This window comes from Histomonas meleagridis, assembly GCF_020186115.1.
Source record: "Histomonas meleagridis strain 2922-C6/04-10x chromosome Unknown contig_88, whole genome shotgun sequence".
In the NCBI taxonomy this organism is placed as follows: Eukaryota; Parabasalia; order Tritrichomonadida; family Dientamoebidae; genus Histomonas; species Histomonas meleagridis.
The window spans coordinates 125546-142556 of NW_027150922.1; the positions used below are offsets into that span (position 1 = coordinate 125546).

The 17011-nt window shown below is 26.8% G+C and overlaps 2 protein-coding genes across 2 annotated transcripts; one reads left to right on the forward strand and one right to left on the reverse strand.

Annotated features, from left to right (window-relative positions):
- Window positions 1-771: 771 nt before the first annotated feature.
- GO595_009210 (uncharacterized protein) lies at window positions 772-9147 on the reverse strand (the record flags this gene model as incomplete). Its single annotated transcript, XM_067922871.1, has 2 exons — window positions 772-3236; window positions 3696-9147. The coding sequence occupies 2 exons, from the start codon at window positions 9145-9147 to the stop codon at window positions 772-774; spliced, it is 7917 nt and encodes a 2638-aa protein (XP_067770622.1).
- Window positions 9148-13991: 4844 nt separating this feature from the next.
- GO595_009211 (F-actin-capping protein subunit alpha) lies at window positions 13992-14798 on the forward strand (the record flags this gene model as incomplete). Its single annotated transcript, XM_067922872.1, has 1 exon — window positions 13992-14798. One exon carries the CDS (start codon window positions 13992-13994, stop codon window positions 14796-14798), a length of 807 nt encoding a protein of 268 aa, XP_067770623.1.
- Window positions 14799-17011: the final 2213 nt, after the last annotated feature.

The following is a 17011-nucleotide window of genomic DNA, read 5'->3' on the forward strand; positions in this document are numbered from 1 at the left end:
TATCTACTAAATTATTATGTTGAAATATGCAATTATAAAGTTGCGTATCTATAAAGACTCCCAACCTAAATATTCCACATAAGCTCCCAGGCTCTTGGATTATAGTGTTTTTATAAAACGCGCAATATGAAAAATCTTCAAATGGATTTTGATTACCTGTCATTGTTATCAACGTTGAACCCGAATTATTAGTAAAATAACAAAATGAAATGGTTTTAGATTCAAAATGTGAAAATACCGAAGATTGAGTTGCAAAATTAGATGTGAAATTGCAATTTAAAAAATTTATTGTGTGTGAGACATATATTCTACAGATGTTGGAATCAATAGCGTGGCATGAATACATGGATGTATAATTGATGATGGTTGGATTTATAGATTCTGCAGCAAGAAATGAACCAACAGCTTCACTAGTACAATTACCACAGTAACTTGAATATATGACAAGATCGTTAGTCGATAAATAAATTGTCGGTAAAAATTCATAATTTAAATTTGTATTTCGACAATTGATAAATGATGAATAACAAATATAAGCATTCATGTTGGAATTGACTAAACAAATAGCAGTTCCTGGTGAACTTGAAATTATCGATTCAAAAATACAATTAGTAATTGTCACTGAACTTTCATATACAACTCGATTATTGAAAGAAGTGTATTGAGTAATGTCAGGTTCCGGTGGTATATCCCAAGAAAATATCAAACAAAAGAACACAAAAAACATTTTCCTTTGTCAGACATGTGACATGAAAAAATCAAATTTTTTTTTTAGTGAGAACTATTGAACTTTTCAAGTCTCATTTGTTGATTTTCGAGTAACATTCTTGCTCTTATAACTCTTGATTCAAGATTTAATCTCTTCATTAATTCTTCCTTAGTCTTAATAGGAGCTGAAGAAGGTGGAGCCTTATTCTTTCTTTCTTGAGCAGCCTTTCTTCTTCTTTCTTCAGCTGCAGCTCTTCTTTCAGCTCTAAGTTTAGCAGCCTCAGCCTTTTCGATTCTAATTTTCTTAGATTTCTCAGCAGTATTACAAATAGTATCTATACCACCAATAATAGCATTTAAAGTTTCAGCATGAACTTTACCTTCAGTAGATTTATTATTAAATTGACTCATCATTAATTTAATTGGTTGAATTAATGATTTAGCTACTTCAATAACTTTATCTTCATTATCTTCATCGTTATTCAGATTTGAAATATTCTTAACGTTCTCCATAAACTTTTCAATTAATTTTGATGTTTCATTTGATGCGTTAACTACATCTTGAATTGATTTTGATATTTCTTTTGGATGATTATAAAGATATAATAAAATCTTTTGGAATGATCTTGTAGAATTAATACATAACTCTGATAAAGAAGTAGCCCATTCACGTTGGATTCCTTGAGGCTTATCATTTAATGAAGAAATAAATGATTCTATTGGGGCTTGAGAATTCAATATAGCCTTAATCGAAGATTCAATTTCAGATTTAATTTCATCAGCTACAGCACTTTGTTCTTTCTTATGTTCCATAGCATTATTAGCAATATTTAAGATTTCAGTAATCTTTTCTTTAATAGCTTCAAATGATTGATTAGCTTCATCAGCCCAATCATTTCTTAACATTAATCTATCTTTAATAGATTTATTAATCTTTTCAACTTCATTTGTTAATTGAGAAAGTTGTAACGTAATTTCACTTTGAGCTGAAATGTCATCAGAAACAATAGAAAATTGTAATGAAGAAGTAATAAATTCAGTTGAAGTCTTAAAGAATTGATTAGCATAATCAACAATTTCTTGATTATTAGTTGAAGATTTATCGAACAAAAGATTTTTAAGGTTCATTTGAGATTCTTGATAATTATTCATTATTTCTTCTAAGGTCTTTAATGCTATATCGATATTAACTTCTTCAGTAGGTAATGAAGGCATAACAAATTTCGAAGGTAATTTAGAAACACTTTCAGAATCAGGTTGTTGTACATATACATCTGATAATTGTTTAGATATAATACATAATTGTTGTAAATTGGATTGAAGTTCTTGTGCTCCTTCAATTAAATCCTTTAAACTTTCTGTTGTTTGAATTAATACTTCAAAATCATGGAATGATTTCTCAAACACTGAACGTTTATTATTAAATGAATCAGTAGTAGTTTGAGAATTATTCATTTTAACCATTTCATCAGCTGAAAATGAAAATTGATTATAACAATTTTGGAATTCTTCTTCGAAATCTTTCATAACAGAATCATAAACTTCTTGGAAAGGTGAAATAGCAAATGTTGAAATAGCATAAGCAGTATGATAATAAATTAAAGAAGCTGACAAATAAAACTTAAGTTTCTTAGTTTCAAATTCAGTAAATTCATTATTCGGTTGTTGGAATGAAGCATCTTCTACTACATAAGATAAACCTGCTAATAATCTAGCCAAAGATCTAAAAGATCGTTTAATAGCTACATCAGTAGGATTACCAAATAATAATAATAATGAAGCCCACATTTGTTGAGAAGTTTGATAAAAATCAAAATAAATTCCTTGTTCAATATTACTAAAGAATTTAAAGGAATGGACTGTTAATGATTGAGAATCTGCTGCTATCTTTGCTAATTTCTTTAATTCTGCTGGTCGATCACTAGAATCAATATATGAAATTAATATTTCATTTAATGCTCTTTGTTGATCTATGAATGCATCATTAACATTTAATATACCTTGAACTGATTTAAGTAATGAAGTTTGCCATGGTAAGTTTTCAGTGAAATATTGGATAAGAATTGATTTATTCTTTTCAAGAATAGCAAAGTTACCATTTTCAATAGCTTCTTTAGTTTCTAATGCCCAATTCTTTAACATTTTAAGTTTAGGTGTATTATCAATTACTAATAATAATGTATCAACTAAATTCCTAAGTTTATCAATAGATCTATCTTGAATTGCATTATAAATATCTAATACTAATTTATCAGGATCTACATCAGGTTTAATTTCTTCTTCTACTTTCTTTTCTTCTTCATTAGTTTCGATATTAATTTCTTCAATATTATCTTCTTTAATTTCTTGAGCTAATGGCGCTTCTTTTTGTATAAGAGTATATTGTTCTATTTCTCCTACCATATTTGATAATTCTTGTACAAGATTAATCATTTGAGGTATTAATGTACCAAATGCTTTTTTAGCTTTTTCACTTGTAAGTTCAACATAAACTTCATCACATTTAATATCAATTTGATTGGAAACTTCTTTTAGAGATTTAAGTAATTCCATATATTTTGAAGAATTTGGATTATTTTTAATTAAGTTTTCAATTTTTTCTAATTCTGCTCTAGGCATAGAATAATATAAAGGAATTTTTTCAGGATGTGTATTTAAACACATAGAACATAAATTCAAATGTGACTTTAAGTTTTCTATTGAAGATTGTAAACTTACTTTTAATAAGTTTTCTACTTGTGAACCAGGAGGATTTAACCATTGCATTAATATTGGTTTATATTGATTAATATTTTGTAAATAAGTTAAAGCATCTTTAAGATTAGAATTTTGTGAATTATTAATATTATTCATTTCAGAACTAAATATATTTTCAAATTCAAATAACATAGAAGTTAATTCAGCAGCTTTCGATATACAAAATGATATACATCGATTATTAGATAATAAATGAGTTGAAGCCTTTTGAATGAATTCATCATATTTACCTGACATTTCTAATTTATTTAAGATATGATCATAAGAAATCATAAAATCATTAGATATAGAAGAATCAACTTCATTCATAAATTCTAAGAATTGTGTTGATATTGTTGAAAATTCTTCATCAGTAATTTGAACTAATGGTATATATTCAGCTATTTGTTTTAATTGAGGATAAGCTAATAAAGCAGAAGGTAAATTTTGATGTTCAATTAACATTGATAAATCAGCTTGTTCTAATAAATTAATTAAACCTTCATGATAAATAGTTACAGGTTTAGTCTTCTTAAGAATTTCTAATAAATTCTTAGCTAATAATGCAGCTTTAACCATACATTTAATCATAGTTCTTTGTAAATGAACATGAGATTTCATTGGATCTTTTTCAGAACAAGCTAAAGTCCTTAATGAACCCATTACTACAGGAATATTACCTTGAGAAATTTCAGGTGAAAATACATTTTGAGCATGTGATATATAAGAAGGAATTAAATTCTTCTTTTGAGATAATTTATACATATAACCAATTAAATATTCATTCATCGATAAAGAAATTGGTGTAACATCAGAAAGTTGATCAAGGATTTGATCAAATAATATATTTAATTCAGATTCACCTACAGGTTGTTCTTTAACAATTAATGAATCAGTAATATAAATATTCTTTTGTTCACAAGATACATATTTACCTAAACCTTTTTGCATAATTACTAAATCTCCTGCTACACCTATATCATTAAGAATTCCTAAATAATTATTTAATAATTCAGATAACATATTATAAATCTCATCACAATGTGATTGTAATTGTGATGGTTTCATTGTACTTAAATCTTCTGGTAATTGATCAAATAATTTAAGTGAATTATTAATGAAATCTAATAATGCTTGATCACTTTGAACAATTGGATTTTCTAATATATCAAGTAATGTTTGTTTCATTTGATTCATTCTTGCCATTTCATTTTCAATGAATTGTTGAGCTAAAGCAGAAGTCATATGATGATGTTCAAATCGTTTAACTACTTGTAATACATTTTGTTGGAAATTAATACATGAACCAATTAATTTATCATCTGTAAATAATGGATGAAGTAATTGTACATTATAAATAATGACTTCTAATGTAGGAGAAATTTCTCTACAAAATGCTTCTAAGATTGATTCTAATTCATTCTTCTTACTTAATAATACTTGATAATTATTATTAAAGAATGTATATAATTGAGAAATAAAAACTTGTAATCGTTGACTACGTTTAACTATTACATGTGTAAGTAATTGTTTCTCAAATACTGATGAAAGTGTTTCAAGTTGTTCTAATAATACATCACCTAATTCTTGGATTTCTGATGCTACTGATACTTCAAGTTTTTGGAAGTTTAATTCGATTGATTTAAGTTTAATGAATTGACGTGCATAATTAATGGAATCCTTTAAAGATAAAAATGCATGTTGCATTAAATTAATAGTTTGTTGTTGATTAGGAGCATTTAATATATCTTTAGGTATTGGAGGACAAGCATTATCTATTTGTAACATTGTATCTCTTAATGTAATAATAATATCTTCATCATATTTATGATTATTAATATAAGGATTTAAGAAATTAATTAAATCTTTAAATCCTTCACTACAAACATATACAAATTCCTGAGCATTTTTAGATATATTACTTACATCTAATGTAGTAAATTTAGTTAACCATTCAATAGTAGAACATAATAATTGTTCAAATAATGCTTCTGTAGTAGGTAATCCATAGATAATCTTTTCATTAGCATTTTGTAATTCATCAATTTTCTCAGTAATTTCATTCGAATTCTTAAATTCATTAATTTGATCACCTCTAATATATAAACTTTGGATATAACGTTCAATATTAATAATTAAATTATCAAAATCATGTGAAGGAGATTTACCAGCTTTAGTTACATCTACAACCATTTTCATTATTTGATTTGATTCATCTGTTAAGAATTTAGCATCGTCTTGATTTACGCCAGGCATTGTAGCTACATTACGTAAAGCTGCAGTAAAGTTAATTAAATTCTTTCGATATTCAGTAATACCTTCTGTAGTAGGCAAAGGACGATAAGGACTAATATGCATTCGACCAACTTCATCGAAATAATCACGTATAGATTTCATAGATAATGCCAAACATTTTCTAAATGTACAATTTAATAATATTGTATCTAATTCTGTAGTAGACTTAATTAAGTTAGCTTCAGATATTTCTAATTGTTGAATTGTATGTTCTATTTTATAAGATATAGAAAATGCATAAGGATTATCCATTATTAATGATCGATCATTAGCTAATTCAATATAAATCTTTTCTAATACTTTAACACGTTTTGAAATATCTTCATATAAAGCTTTAGATATTTTAATATAAGGCTTTTCAATAGTAGTTAAATACATATTAATTAATAATGCTAAGTTATAATGCATTTGAGAATATAAATGAATATGATCACATTTCTCATATTCATCAGTCATATAAGGATTACCTAAAGCAGCTTTTAAGAATGGTGAAATTAATTCTATAATTAATGGTATTGTTCGATGTTTTTCAATTGGTAAATATTTCTGAATGAAATTAACATCTTTTAATGTTATATGCATTAATTCATGTAAAGGTTGTAATAATCGTCCATCTGTAGGATGTTCTACTAATTTCTCATAATGTTCTTTCATCTTATTTAATGTTGAAGTTAATCGATCAATCCATTGTTGTTGATTTTCAATATTATCTTCAGCCATTTCTTTAATTAATATAGTTATAGATTTAATACATGTATCAACATTAGTAGGTGAAGTATTACCAGATGTTAAACTATGTAATGAATTTTCAAGAAGTTCAAAGAATGAAAAGAATTGTTGTGTAGCATCAACTATAGAAGAATAAGGTTGAATCACTTCAAATAATTCAAACATCTTTTGTCGTGCTTCATGAAGTAATTGAATTGAATTATTTCTTAGTTTTTGATCATTTGGATTACTTTGAAGTTTCTTATAATTAGATAATGTTACATCTTCTGTCTTTTGGATGAAATTCAATGCTTGTTGTAATGAATTATTTACTTCTTGATTAGATCGAGCAAAATCATATTGTAATAATGTCTTTATAGTTTGTTCCATATCTTGTAATGCATTCATAGCATGGAACATATGAATTAATGTACCTGGGAATAATCGATAAGAAGAAGTTTCTCCATCTTTAAGGAATCGAATATTTACCAAATCAAATGTCTTAAAGACAAGTAAAATCCTTCGTTTGATTTCACTATAATAAGGTTCATGGACTACACCTTTATTAAATGAATTATTAAAGTCAATGAAACCTGTAAATAATGAACAAATGATTTCAAATAATTCGGAATCTAATACATCTTTCTTAATTAAATTAATTGCAAACTTTTGAGATTCAATGATCATATTATTAATACTTGTACATAAGATATCATATTGTAATTCTAACTTAGAGATTTCAATTCGATTCCTATAAATATATTCACTTAAGTCTTCTAAACACATTATAAACGCTAAAATAGATAATTGTCCATTATTAACTTGTGATAAAGCAGATTCATCTGCTTCAACTGACTTCGGTCTTCCATATCTAGATTTCTCTATGAATCCAATCGAATTTGGCATTTCATTAATAATACGATTAATATATTCCACAATTTGACCCGATATTTCAGATATACCACGTGATCTAGAGTCACTATCAGACACCAATTTAAAGACAGTAGTTAATACATCTTTAGCATTCTGTAATGTATCTGATAAATTCTCTTCTTGAAATGCTGCAATAGTAAATCCTAAGTAATCAAGTGTAGTCTTAAAGAAGAACTTCGCATCTTTAATATTAGCATTAAATATATTATTACGATACTCAATTAAGTTCTCTTGTATCATTTTAATTCTTCTAATTGCACCTTCAAATATGATATCTTCTAATGCTATTACTGGCATACGCTTCAAGACTATTTTACCTGTGTTAGTACTTTCGCCAATGAATTTCTTTAATTCAACAAAGTCTTGTGTCATAGTCTTATCATTAAATGTACATTGTTCTGGTGTTGTCGCTACTACTAATCCATAATCAGTATAATCAACTTCGGGTAATTTCTCTGCTTCAAATAAGAACTGTTTAATTGCTGCTTCAGCTTCAATGACAGTCATGTACATACCTTGGACAAGTTCGAAGTTAAAGTCTTGATCAAGTAAACCTGCGGCACGTAAGTTACGTCGTTCACGCATCTTAAAGTATCTGTTACATAACACTTGGAAGTTTTCCTTGATATATGAATATATAGCATCACCTTTCGGTAATGAAAACGTGGATATATCAACTGCCGATTTACCGCCTTTACCTTCTTTGACATATTTGATCGCTAACTTCTTGTGATGCTTGGAATATGACTGTAGCTTTAAGATATGAATGTTTTGAATGATTTTGGTCATTTCCTTATCGTAAACAGTGACACCTCGCGGACCAACTAACATGCGCACTTTTTGGGTCTGCCCCTTCCCCAGCACCAACTTGGCGGGGTAAACCTCACAACCGTAGCCAGGTAACGGCCGAACTTTTTGAATGAACTGAGAAATTGCTTCGTGACGATCAAGTGGTGGACTTTCTTCGAAGAGTTTAATGATCTTTTTACGAAGCTTTGGACTTTGTTTAACACACGGTGGTAATAAGTCATTAAGTGGACCACCTTTTTGAAGATTAGCAATTACTTCTTTAGCTTCACTTGGAGTGGCTGCACTTGCATACAATAACGGATAACAAATGTCTAACGCATCTTTTTTGTTTGAAATCATAATCGGCCCTTCGAAATATGCTTGTTTGACATCTCGGAAGATGTGTAATGCGTTATCATAATCGGCAAAATGATCAATAAAAATTAGGTAAAACCGACGCTTGAAGACAAGCTTTTCGGTGTTTGATGTCTGGAGTGCAATAGGTTGTAATTGCTCAAGTGGTTGCTTGATCTTTTGTTCTTCTGTCTCTGTTTCCTCTGTAAGGGTATAAAGTGTGTACTGATCTGCCTGACAATGGAATCGAAGCTTCTCTGCGATCATTGACAAGTATTCACAGATTGGGACAGTCAGATCAATCAAAATGGAACGGGTACATTCCAAGTTTGTGATTTTGATGATTTTCTTGACTTTAGAAACGACAAGCGCGTTATGTGCAACGGGCATAGATTCCTTAAGTGGCTTTTCAAGGTTAATAAACTTATATCCTTCGCTAATTTTATGGACTAAACAATGTTCACCTTCTCTTTCTTCATCGTCAAACTTCAAAAAATCCATCGCTTCTTCAAGAATTTCTTTCCCGAGTTTGGTAACGTCAATAGTCCATGAGCGGCCATGAGAACCGATTCGCTTGGAGATACGGAACTCCATCATCGTTGTTTCAGTTTCTCCCTCACTCATCGCTTAATTTGACCAGATTAACAAATAACCGCCGAATATTGCTTCAATTAACTTTTTCATTCATTTTGAACTAAAAGTGACTTCGGGTGAACCGTTTTGTTAAAGAAATTCTGAGGAAAGAAAGTGTCTTTTTCATTGTCGTGTGACATGTTTGCGTTTAACATACAATAACAAAAAGTGATATAAATATTTTTGCAAATTGAGATTCGATATTGGAACACAGAAAGAACATTAATGATATAGATTAGACTTAATTATTTGAGTTGGTGTGCATCTAGTTAAGAGGGGAAAAAAATTTAATAAATCTTTTTACACGATTTTTTTCCAGATTATTTGGGTTTCATTAAGTGAAATTGAGATGGCAGATTTAAATAAAAAAGTGAAGTTACTTAACGGATATCTAGTAACCGACAAATATAAGGGTAAAATTAGGAATTTCTTTAATTCAAATATTGAATTCATATTGTTCGTTTCATTTTCAAAAAGTGGTCTAATCCAATATATATTAATAATAAATAGATACCTATATACAAACGCGTGAACATGATATAATTTTTGAAAATATATTGGTTAATTTTATAATGCTTTATATTTTTATACATAATGAATCATCAATCTGAATTTGATGAGAATTTTTGCCTAAATTATATAAGAATAACGTTATTGAAATGAAAGTATAGATAAATTTACATATCATAAAAAATTAGTACATAATTATTTATAAATTTATCTATATAGATCATTTTTGGAAAGTTCTTCGAAATTTTCGCGATTTTTCTATGAAATTTATCCGAAACTCCGATTTGAAATTTTTTTTTTGGAAAACAATCTTTGAAAATGTATGGCTCAATAAAACCATAATCAATTAATTTATCAAGAAGATAAAAAGATTCAAACCCATATTGTCTAAAATATAGACAATTCTTTAAAAATGGTGTTTCGATTTTTGAATTCCTATAATGAATTTTATATATATTTCATAATCTTTTACTTCCAAAACAAATGAAATGTATAACATGTTATCAATTCGCACCTTTTTGTTTAATAACAAAAGTGACTTTATAAAATTTCTAGAATATGGGTTTTCATTAGGAAATTTAATCATTAAAGTATCTTTAATTTGTAAATTGTTTTTAGAATTAAATATTCTAATGTTAAAAAAAATCATTCATTTACATATGTACATTTTTATACATTATTTTACATCTTACTCAAAAATCATTTTTTTGGATGGGTGGAAACCAAAGTCAGGTAACACCCGATTATAAGAAAAACTTACAAATGTTACAAAACCTCGAGAATGTTATTTTTGATTTAAATGAAAATAACATTGATAAATCAATAGAATCGACCATTTTTTTATTTTACTTTTATGCAGAATTAGCGTATTCATTCATACTCATTACATGTAGAATTATATATTCATATTTTGTTTCAAAAAATGTTTATAAATTATGTTTCCAATATTTACAAAAAATTGATATTAAAGAAAATGAAATTACAAATAATTTGCGTTATAAATTCATAACTGTTTTTACCAAATTTCTGTTATTTATTAGAACCCAAGAATCAAATTATCTTGTTGAAAAAATGATTGAAAATGAATTAATTGATTCAAAAATATGTAAATTGAAAAAAACTTATTATTTTGCCCAATGCTTTTCATATGAAGAAATTGAAAAATTTAAATCCAACGAATTCTCAGTTTACTTTTTTCAAAACTTCAATGAGCTATCAAAGAATGATTGGGAACTTCATAAAAAATATATTAAAGAAGGACATAATCCAAATGAAATTGCAAAAATAATTCGAAATGATGAAATAGAAAAACTTCAAGAAATATCATCACAAACAAATTTTGATTTTAATCAAACAATTGAACCATCACTTTATGAAAGATGTTCTTTTATTAATAAAGATAATATTACATTAATTGATTATGCAGCATTTTTTTCTTCAGTTAAATGTTTTAAATATTTACTTATGAATGGTGCAAATGTAACAAATACAGGTAAATATGCAGTTGCAGGTGGAAATGAAGAAATTATTCATTTATGTGAGCAGAATCATTCATCATTTGAAGATGCATATGAAACTGCAATTGAATTCCATCGAAATGATATCTTTCATTATCTTTATGGAAAAGGTAATATTGAAATCATAAATTTAACACAATTGGCAATAAAGTGTATTCTGTATAATAGTTTTAACATTCTTTCATTTTTAGAAAAAGAAGGAATGAAACTCAATAGATATCTTATTATTGAATCAATTGAAACTGGTAATATTCACTTTACAATATTTTTTTGAAAAACATCCAATATCAATAAATTTTTCTGAAAATTCAACATTTTTAGGTAATGAAGAACTTTTTAACTATCTTATCAATGAAGGATATATATCTTTACAAAAAATTGTTTATTAATTTTCAATTTTTATTTTAATAATTTAAAATTTTAAATTAAAATATGGAAATTATTTACAATTTTTAATGAAGACCTTATTTATGCATCTTATAAAGGCAATACAGAAATGGTTCAATTACTTCTTAAACAAAAAGGAATTGATGTAAATGCCAAAAATATTTATATTCTTCATTTAATACTTATTTAAACAATTTTTTATTTTAAAAGAATATTTGGAAATCATTCAAACTATTTAATAAAGCACTTGTATTAGCATCTCAAGAAGGTAATACAGAAATAGTTAAATTACTTCTTGAGAAAAAAGGAATCGATATCAATGGGGAAAATATTTATTTATTTTATTTTATTTTTATTTTAATAATTTTGGACTATTTCAAAATAATATTTGGAAATTATTTAAATTATTTAGAACAGCACTTATAAAAGCATCTAAAAATGGTTATATAGAAATAGTTAAATTACTTCTTGAACAAGAAGGAATTGATATTAATGCTAAAGATATTTATTTATTTTATTTGAAATTTATTTTAATAATTTAATATTTCAAAATAATATTTGGAATTTATTCATAAAATTTCACACAGCACTTATTTTGGCATCTCAAAAAGGAAATATAAAAATAGTTAAATTACTTCTTAGACAAGAAGGGATTGATGTTAATGTTAAAAACATTTATTTGTTTAATTTTATACTTATTTTAATAATTTGATGTTTGTATATAATATTTGGAAATTAATCAAATTATTTTTGACAGCACTTATTTTAGCATCCATAAAAGGTTACACAGAAATAGTTAAATTACTCCTTGCTCAAAAAGGAATTGATATTAATGCTAAAGATATTTATTAATTTTATTTTATATTTTTCTTAATAATATGACGTTTCGAAAAAATATTTGGAAATTATTTAAAATATTAATAACAGCACTTATGTATGCATCTTGGAATGGTTATATAGAAATAGTTAAATTACTTCTTGAACAAGAAGGAATTGATATTAATGCTAAAAATATATATTTACTTTGTTTAAATTTTATTTTAATAATTTTTGAATATTTCAAAATAATATTTGGAAATTATTTAAAATATTTAATACAGCACTTATTTGGGCATCTAAAAATGGTCATACAGAAATAGTTAAATTACTTCTTGAACAAGAAGGAATTGATATTAATGCTAAAAATATATATTTGCTTTGTTTAAATTTTATTTTAATAATTTTTAAATATTTCAAAATAATATTTGGAAATTATTTAAATTATTTAATACAGCACTTATTTGGGCATCTAAAAATGGTCATACAGAAATAGTTAAATTACTTCTTATGCAAGATGGAATTAATATACATAATAAAAATGTTAATATATTTTGTTTGAAATTTGTTTTGATAATATTCTGTTTTGATATGATATTTGGAGAATAATTACTTTATTTAGAACTGTATTTATGATAGCATCTTTAAATGGACACATTGAAATAGTTAAATTACTTCTTGCTAATGAAGATATTGCAATTAATGAAAAAGATAATTATTTATTTTATTTAAAAATATTTAAATTATTTGATATTTCAAAATAATATTCGGAAATTATTTGGAACATTTAAAACATCATTCATCTTAGCAAATGAAAAAGGTAACACTGAAATAATAAATTTACTTCTTCAACAAAAAGGAATTGACACAAATATTAGTGTTATACCTTGAAAAAGGAGGTGTTTAGAAATTTAGTTAATAAAAACATACTTATTTTTGTAATTTGATTTCAAATGTACTTAATAATTTAGGAATTTTAATGTTGCGTTTCTATATATTATATAAAATGAAAAGTAGGCTTCCAAAAAAACATATATAGACAAAATTACAGTGTTTACAATTTTAAAATAATTATTAATATGATGTGTATCTTTAATAAAAAATGATGTTTTTATAGATTATGATTTTTTTGTTTCAAAATTCGTGTTTTTATGTTTTTGACATTTCATCTATTTTTTAATTTAATGATTTACTTGCCCACCCTCTTCCCTATATCATGTCAACCGGCGAGTTCCTACATATACTGATATGATTACCTATTTTTATTAATTTTTTTCTTTTTTCATTATTCTTTTATTATAATATAATTTTCTTTTTTTTATTAATTTTTATCCAAATTATTTAATAGGTCATTTTTTATAAATTAGATATTTTGAATATTCCCAAAAAATCATTTTAACTTCATGAGATTATAAATCGAAAGTATTCGAATTATTTTAATTTAATTAGTCTATATATATTCTTAAGAATATATATTTTTTCATACATTATTTATAATATCTCTCACGAAAATTAGAAATATTATAAATAGTTATGATATTATTTTGATAAAATGATAAATGACAGTTCAAGTATAGAAGACGTTTACTAAAAACGTTAAAAAAAATGGAAGAAAACAAGGAAAATGCAACAGATGTAATTGCAAGTATCCTTTATAATTCTCTTCCAGAAGAATACGAACAATGTTATTCCTTGCTCTCGGAAATTGTTGATAAAACGCTTCTTCTCGAGGCAAGAGCAAAAACGATACTCAAATGGAATTTGCGACAATGCACATACGTTCCTTTTCAAAACTATGGTGCTATTTTGTGCCCTGAAGCACTTCAAAAAGACGGAACATTTTATGATCCAATCGCTTGTAAAACATTTCAATATGATTTTTCCACATGTTCAGCAGTAGGCGAAAGAAGAGATCCCGAAACAGAGCCATCGGAACTACGTGACTGTCTTCAAAACATTTTTATTGGATATGTTCGTCGTTCTTATCATGAAAATTCTGCAATTGGTGTTTATGACCTACCAAAACAAACCATAGCAATAGTTATTCGAAGTTCTTTTATAGATACATCTGAATATCAATCTGGTAGTGTGATTAGTCATTACTTATATTGTGATAACATTTTATCTGGCCGAATTGAATCAATTCAGCATTTTTTCGAAGGCCTTAATACGCTATGCCAAAATAGGTCAAAATTACATCCGACTTATATTGAAGAAGATGATGATCAAAAAACTGCCAAAAAAATTCTCGATGAAATTGTAAGGTTCGAAGAGCGCTGGTTGGACAGTATTAGTGAAGCATTCTCTAAAGCAAGTGAAGGTGGACTCAATAAACTCCGTTTCCAGAATCCAAGTAAGAGATCTTCGATAAATTGGAAAAAGGAGTTCACGAAAAATGACAATGAACGCTGACGACTTTTTTGTATTAGGACCAAATTTTTGGAGAGATAATTAAATTTGTCAAATGTTTGATTAAAAACATAGATATAAAATTTGATAACTTTTGTCATTAGGAAAATGGAGAAACATTTATTTTTATTCAAACAAATTATTTCTAATTAGATAATCCCGAAATATTTTATCCAACGGCATTTCTCTGGCCATATTTTTGTTATTTGGAATAGACATAACATCGCACGTATAACTAATGTTACTTTTCTGTATTGCGTCAAACAATGCAAATAATTTTCTCAGATTATCCAAAGCGTTTGGTAACATGACATTGTCGCCTTCATAATTTTTAATTTGATATTCCTTCCAAACTGATTCTGCGATTTTGTTTAATTCTGACATTCCATATTTCTTTGTTAATTTAGTTCCAGCATATCTTGCCAATATTTTCCCTGTATTTCTAACCAAGTAAGCTATTGCCAAATTTGTTTCTGTATCAATTTCTCTAAAGTATTTATGACATGGGTAAAACTTTGATCTAGAAAATGCTCTAACAGGCGTCACTCCATTACCCTTACTTCCTATCTGATGTTTTCTTTCGCTTATTTGATTTGTACTTCTATCTCCAGGTATTCCAAGCACCAAAAACTTTGCGAAATCATAACCGACATTTTCCAGTACTTTACTCGCGGTTTTCGACGGTTCGATGCTGTTCATGTTTGTGTACGCGATAAGAAGCGAATTTACGGGCTCCGTCACGATTTTGGGCCTCTCCTTCGCCTCCCATGCCCACCTGCCGTACTCGTTTATTTCGTCTATGCTGGCGTATCGTCTTTTTGTTGGGAATCTTGGGCTTATCATTTTTAAATTTTTAATTTCATTATTTTGCTTTGGCTTTTGTTTGGAGCTTACTTTGCGTACACTAGGGTTCTGCTGTTGAATCGGAATTATTCGCTTTACATGTTGTACATTTATATCTGACGTGTTTTTCTTCGAGAATTTGTTATCAGGTGAGTTACTGCTCGCACGCGTTGCCATTGGATGTTCATGAACATGCGATGTTATGAGAGGCTGTGGAAATTGGACATGATATGGATCACTGTGTGGAATCGCGTTTTTGTTTGTTGTTAATAATGATAACTTTTTTTGCTGGATGTTCGACGCAATTGACTCCTTGAGATTTGCCTTACTGAGTGCCTGAATATTGTACGCAAGCTTGCTAAGGAATGCGAAGTGATTCGACATTACTTGTACACTTGGTACTGATTGATTGTGATTATTATTGGTTGGAACTTGGAAATTTGTATGAATGGCTTCACTATGAATTGGGGTTTGATTAGATGCGCGAAATGTTGCATGTGCAATTTGACCTTGTGAAGTTTTTATGATCTCGGATTTATTCTGTGCTATTTGGGTTTGGTTATTAGCAACAAATTCATTATTTAGTGGTGATGCTTGACTTTGATTATTAGGATTAATAAATTCACTATTAATTAGTTCTTTACGTTGATTATTAATATTAATAAATTCACTATTAATTGGGAATATTTGACTTTGGTTATTAGTATTGATAAATTCACTATTTATTGATTCTTTACTTTGATTATTAGCATTAATAAATTCACTATTTATTGATTCTTTACTTTGATTATTAGCATTAATAAATTCACTATTAATTAGTTCTTTACGTTGATTATTAGTATTAATAAATTCACTATTTATTGATTCTTGACTTTGATTATTAGCATTGATAAATTCACTATTTATTGATTCTTTACTTTGATTATTAGTATTGATAAATTCACTATTGATTGATTCTTTACTTTGATTATTAGCATTAATAAATTCACTATTGATTGATTCTTTACTTTGATTATTAGCATTAATAAATTCACTATTTATTGGGAATATTTGACTTTGGTTATTAGTATTGATAAATTCACTATTTATTGATTCTTTACTTTGATTATTAATATTAATAAATTCACTATTAATTAGTTCTTTACGTTGATTATTAGCATTAATAAATTCACTATTGATTGGTTCTTTACTTTGATTATTAATATTAATAAATTCACTATTAATTGGGAATATTTGACTTTGGTTATTAGTATTGATAAATTCACTATTTATTGATTCTTTACTTTGATTATTAGCATTAATAAATTCACTATTTATTGATTCTTTACTTTGATTATTAGCATTAATAAATTCACTATTAATTAGTTCTTTAC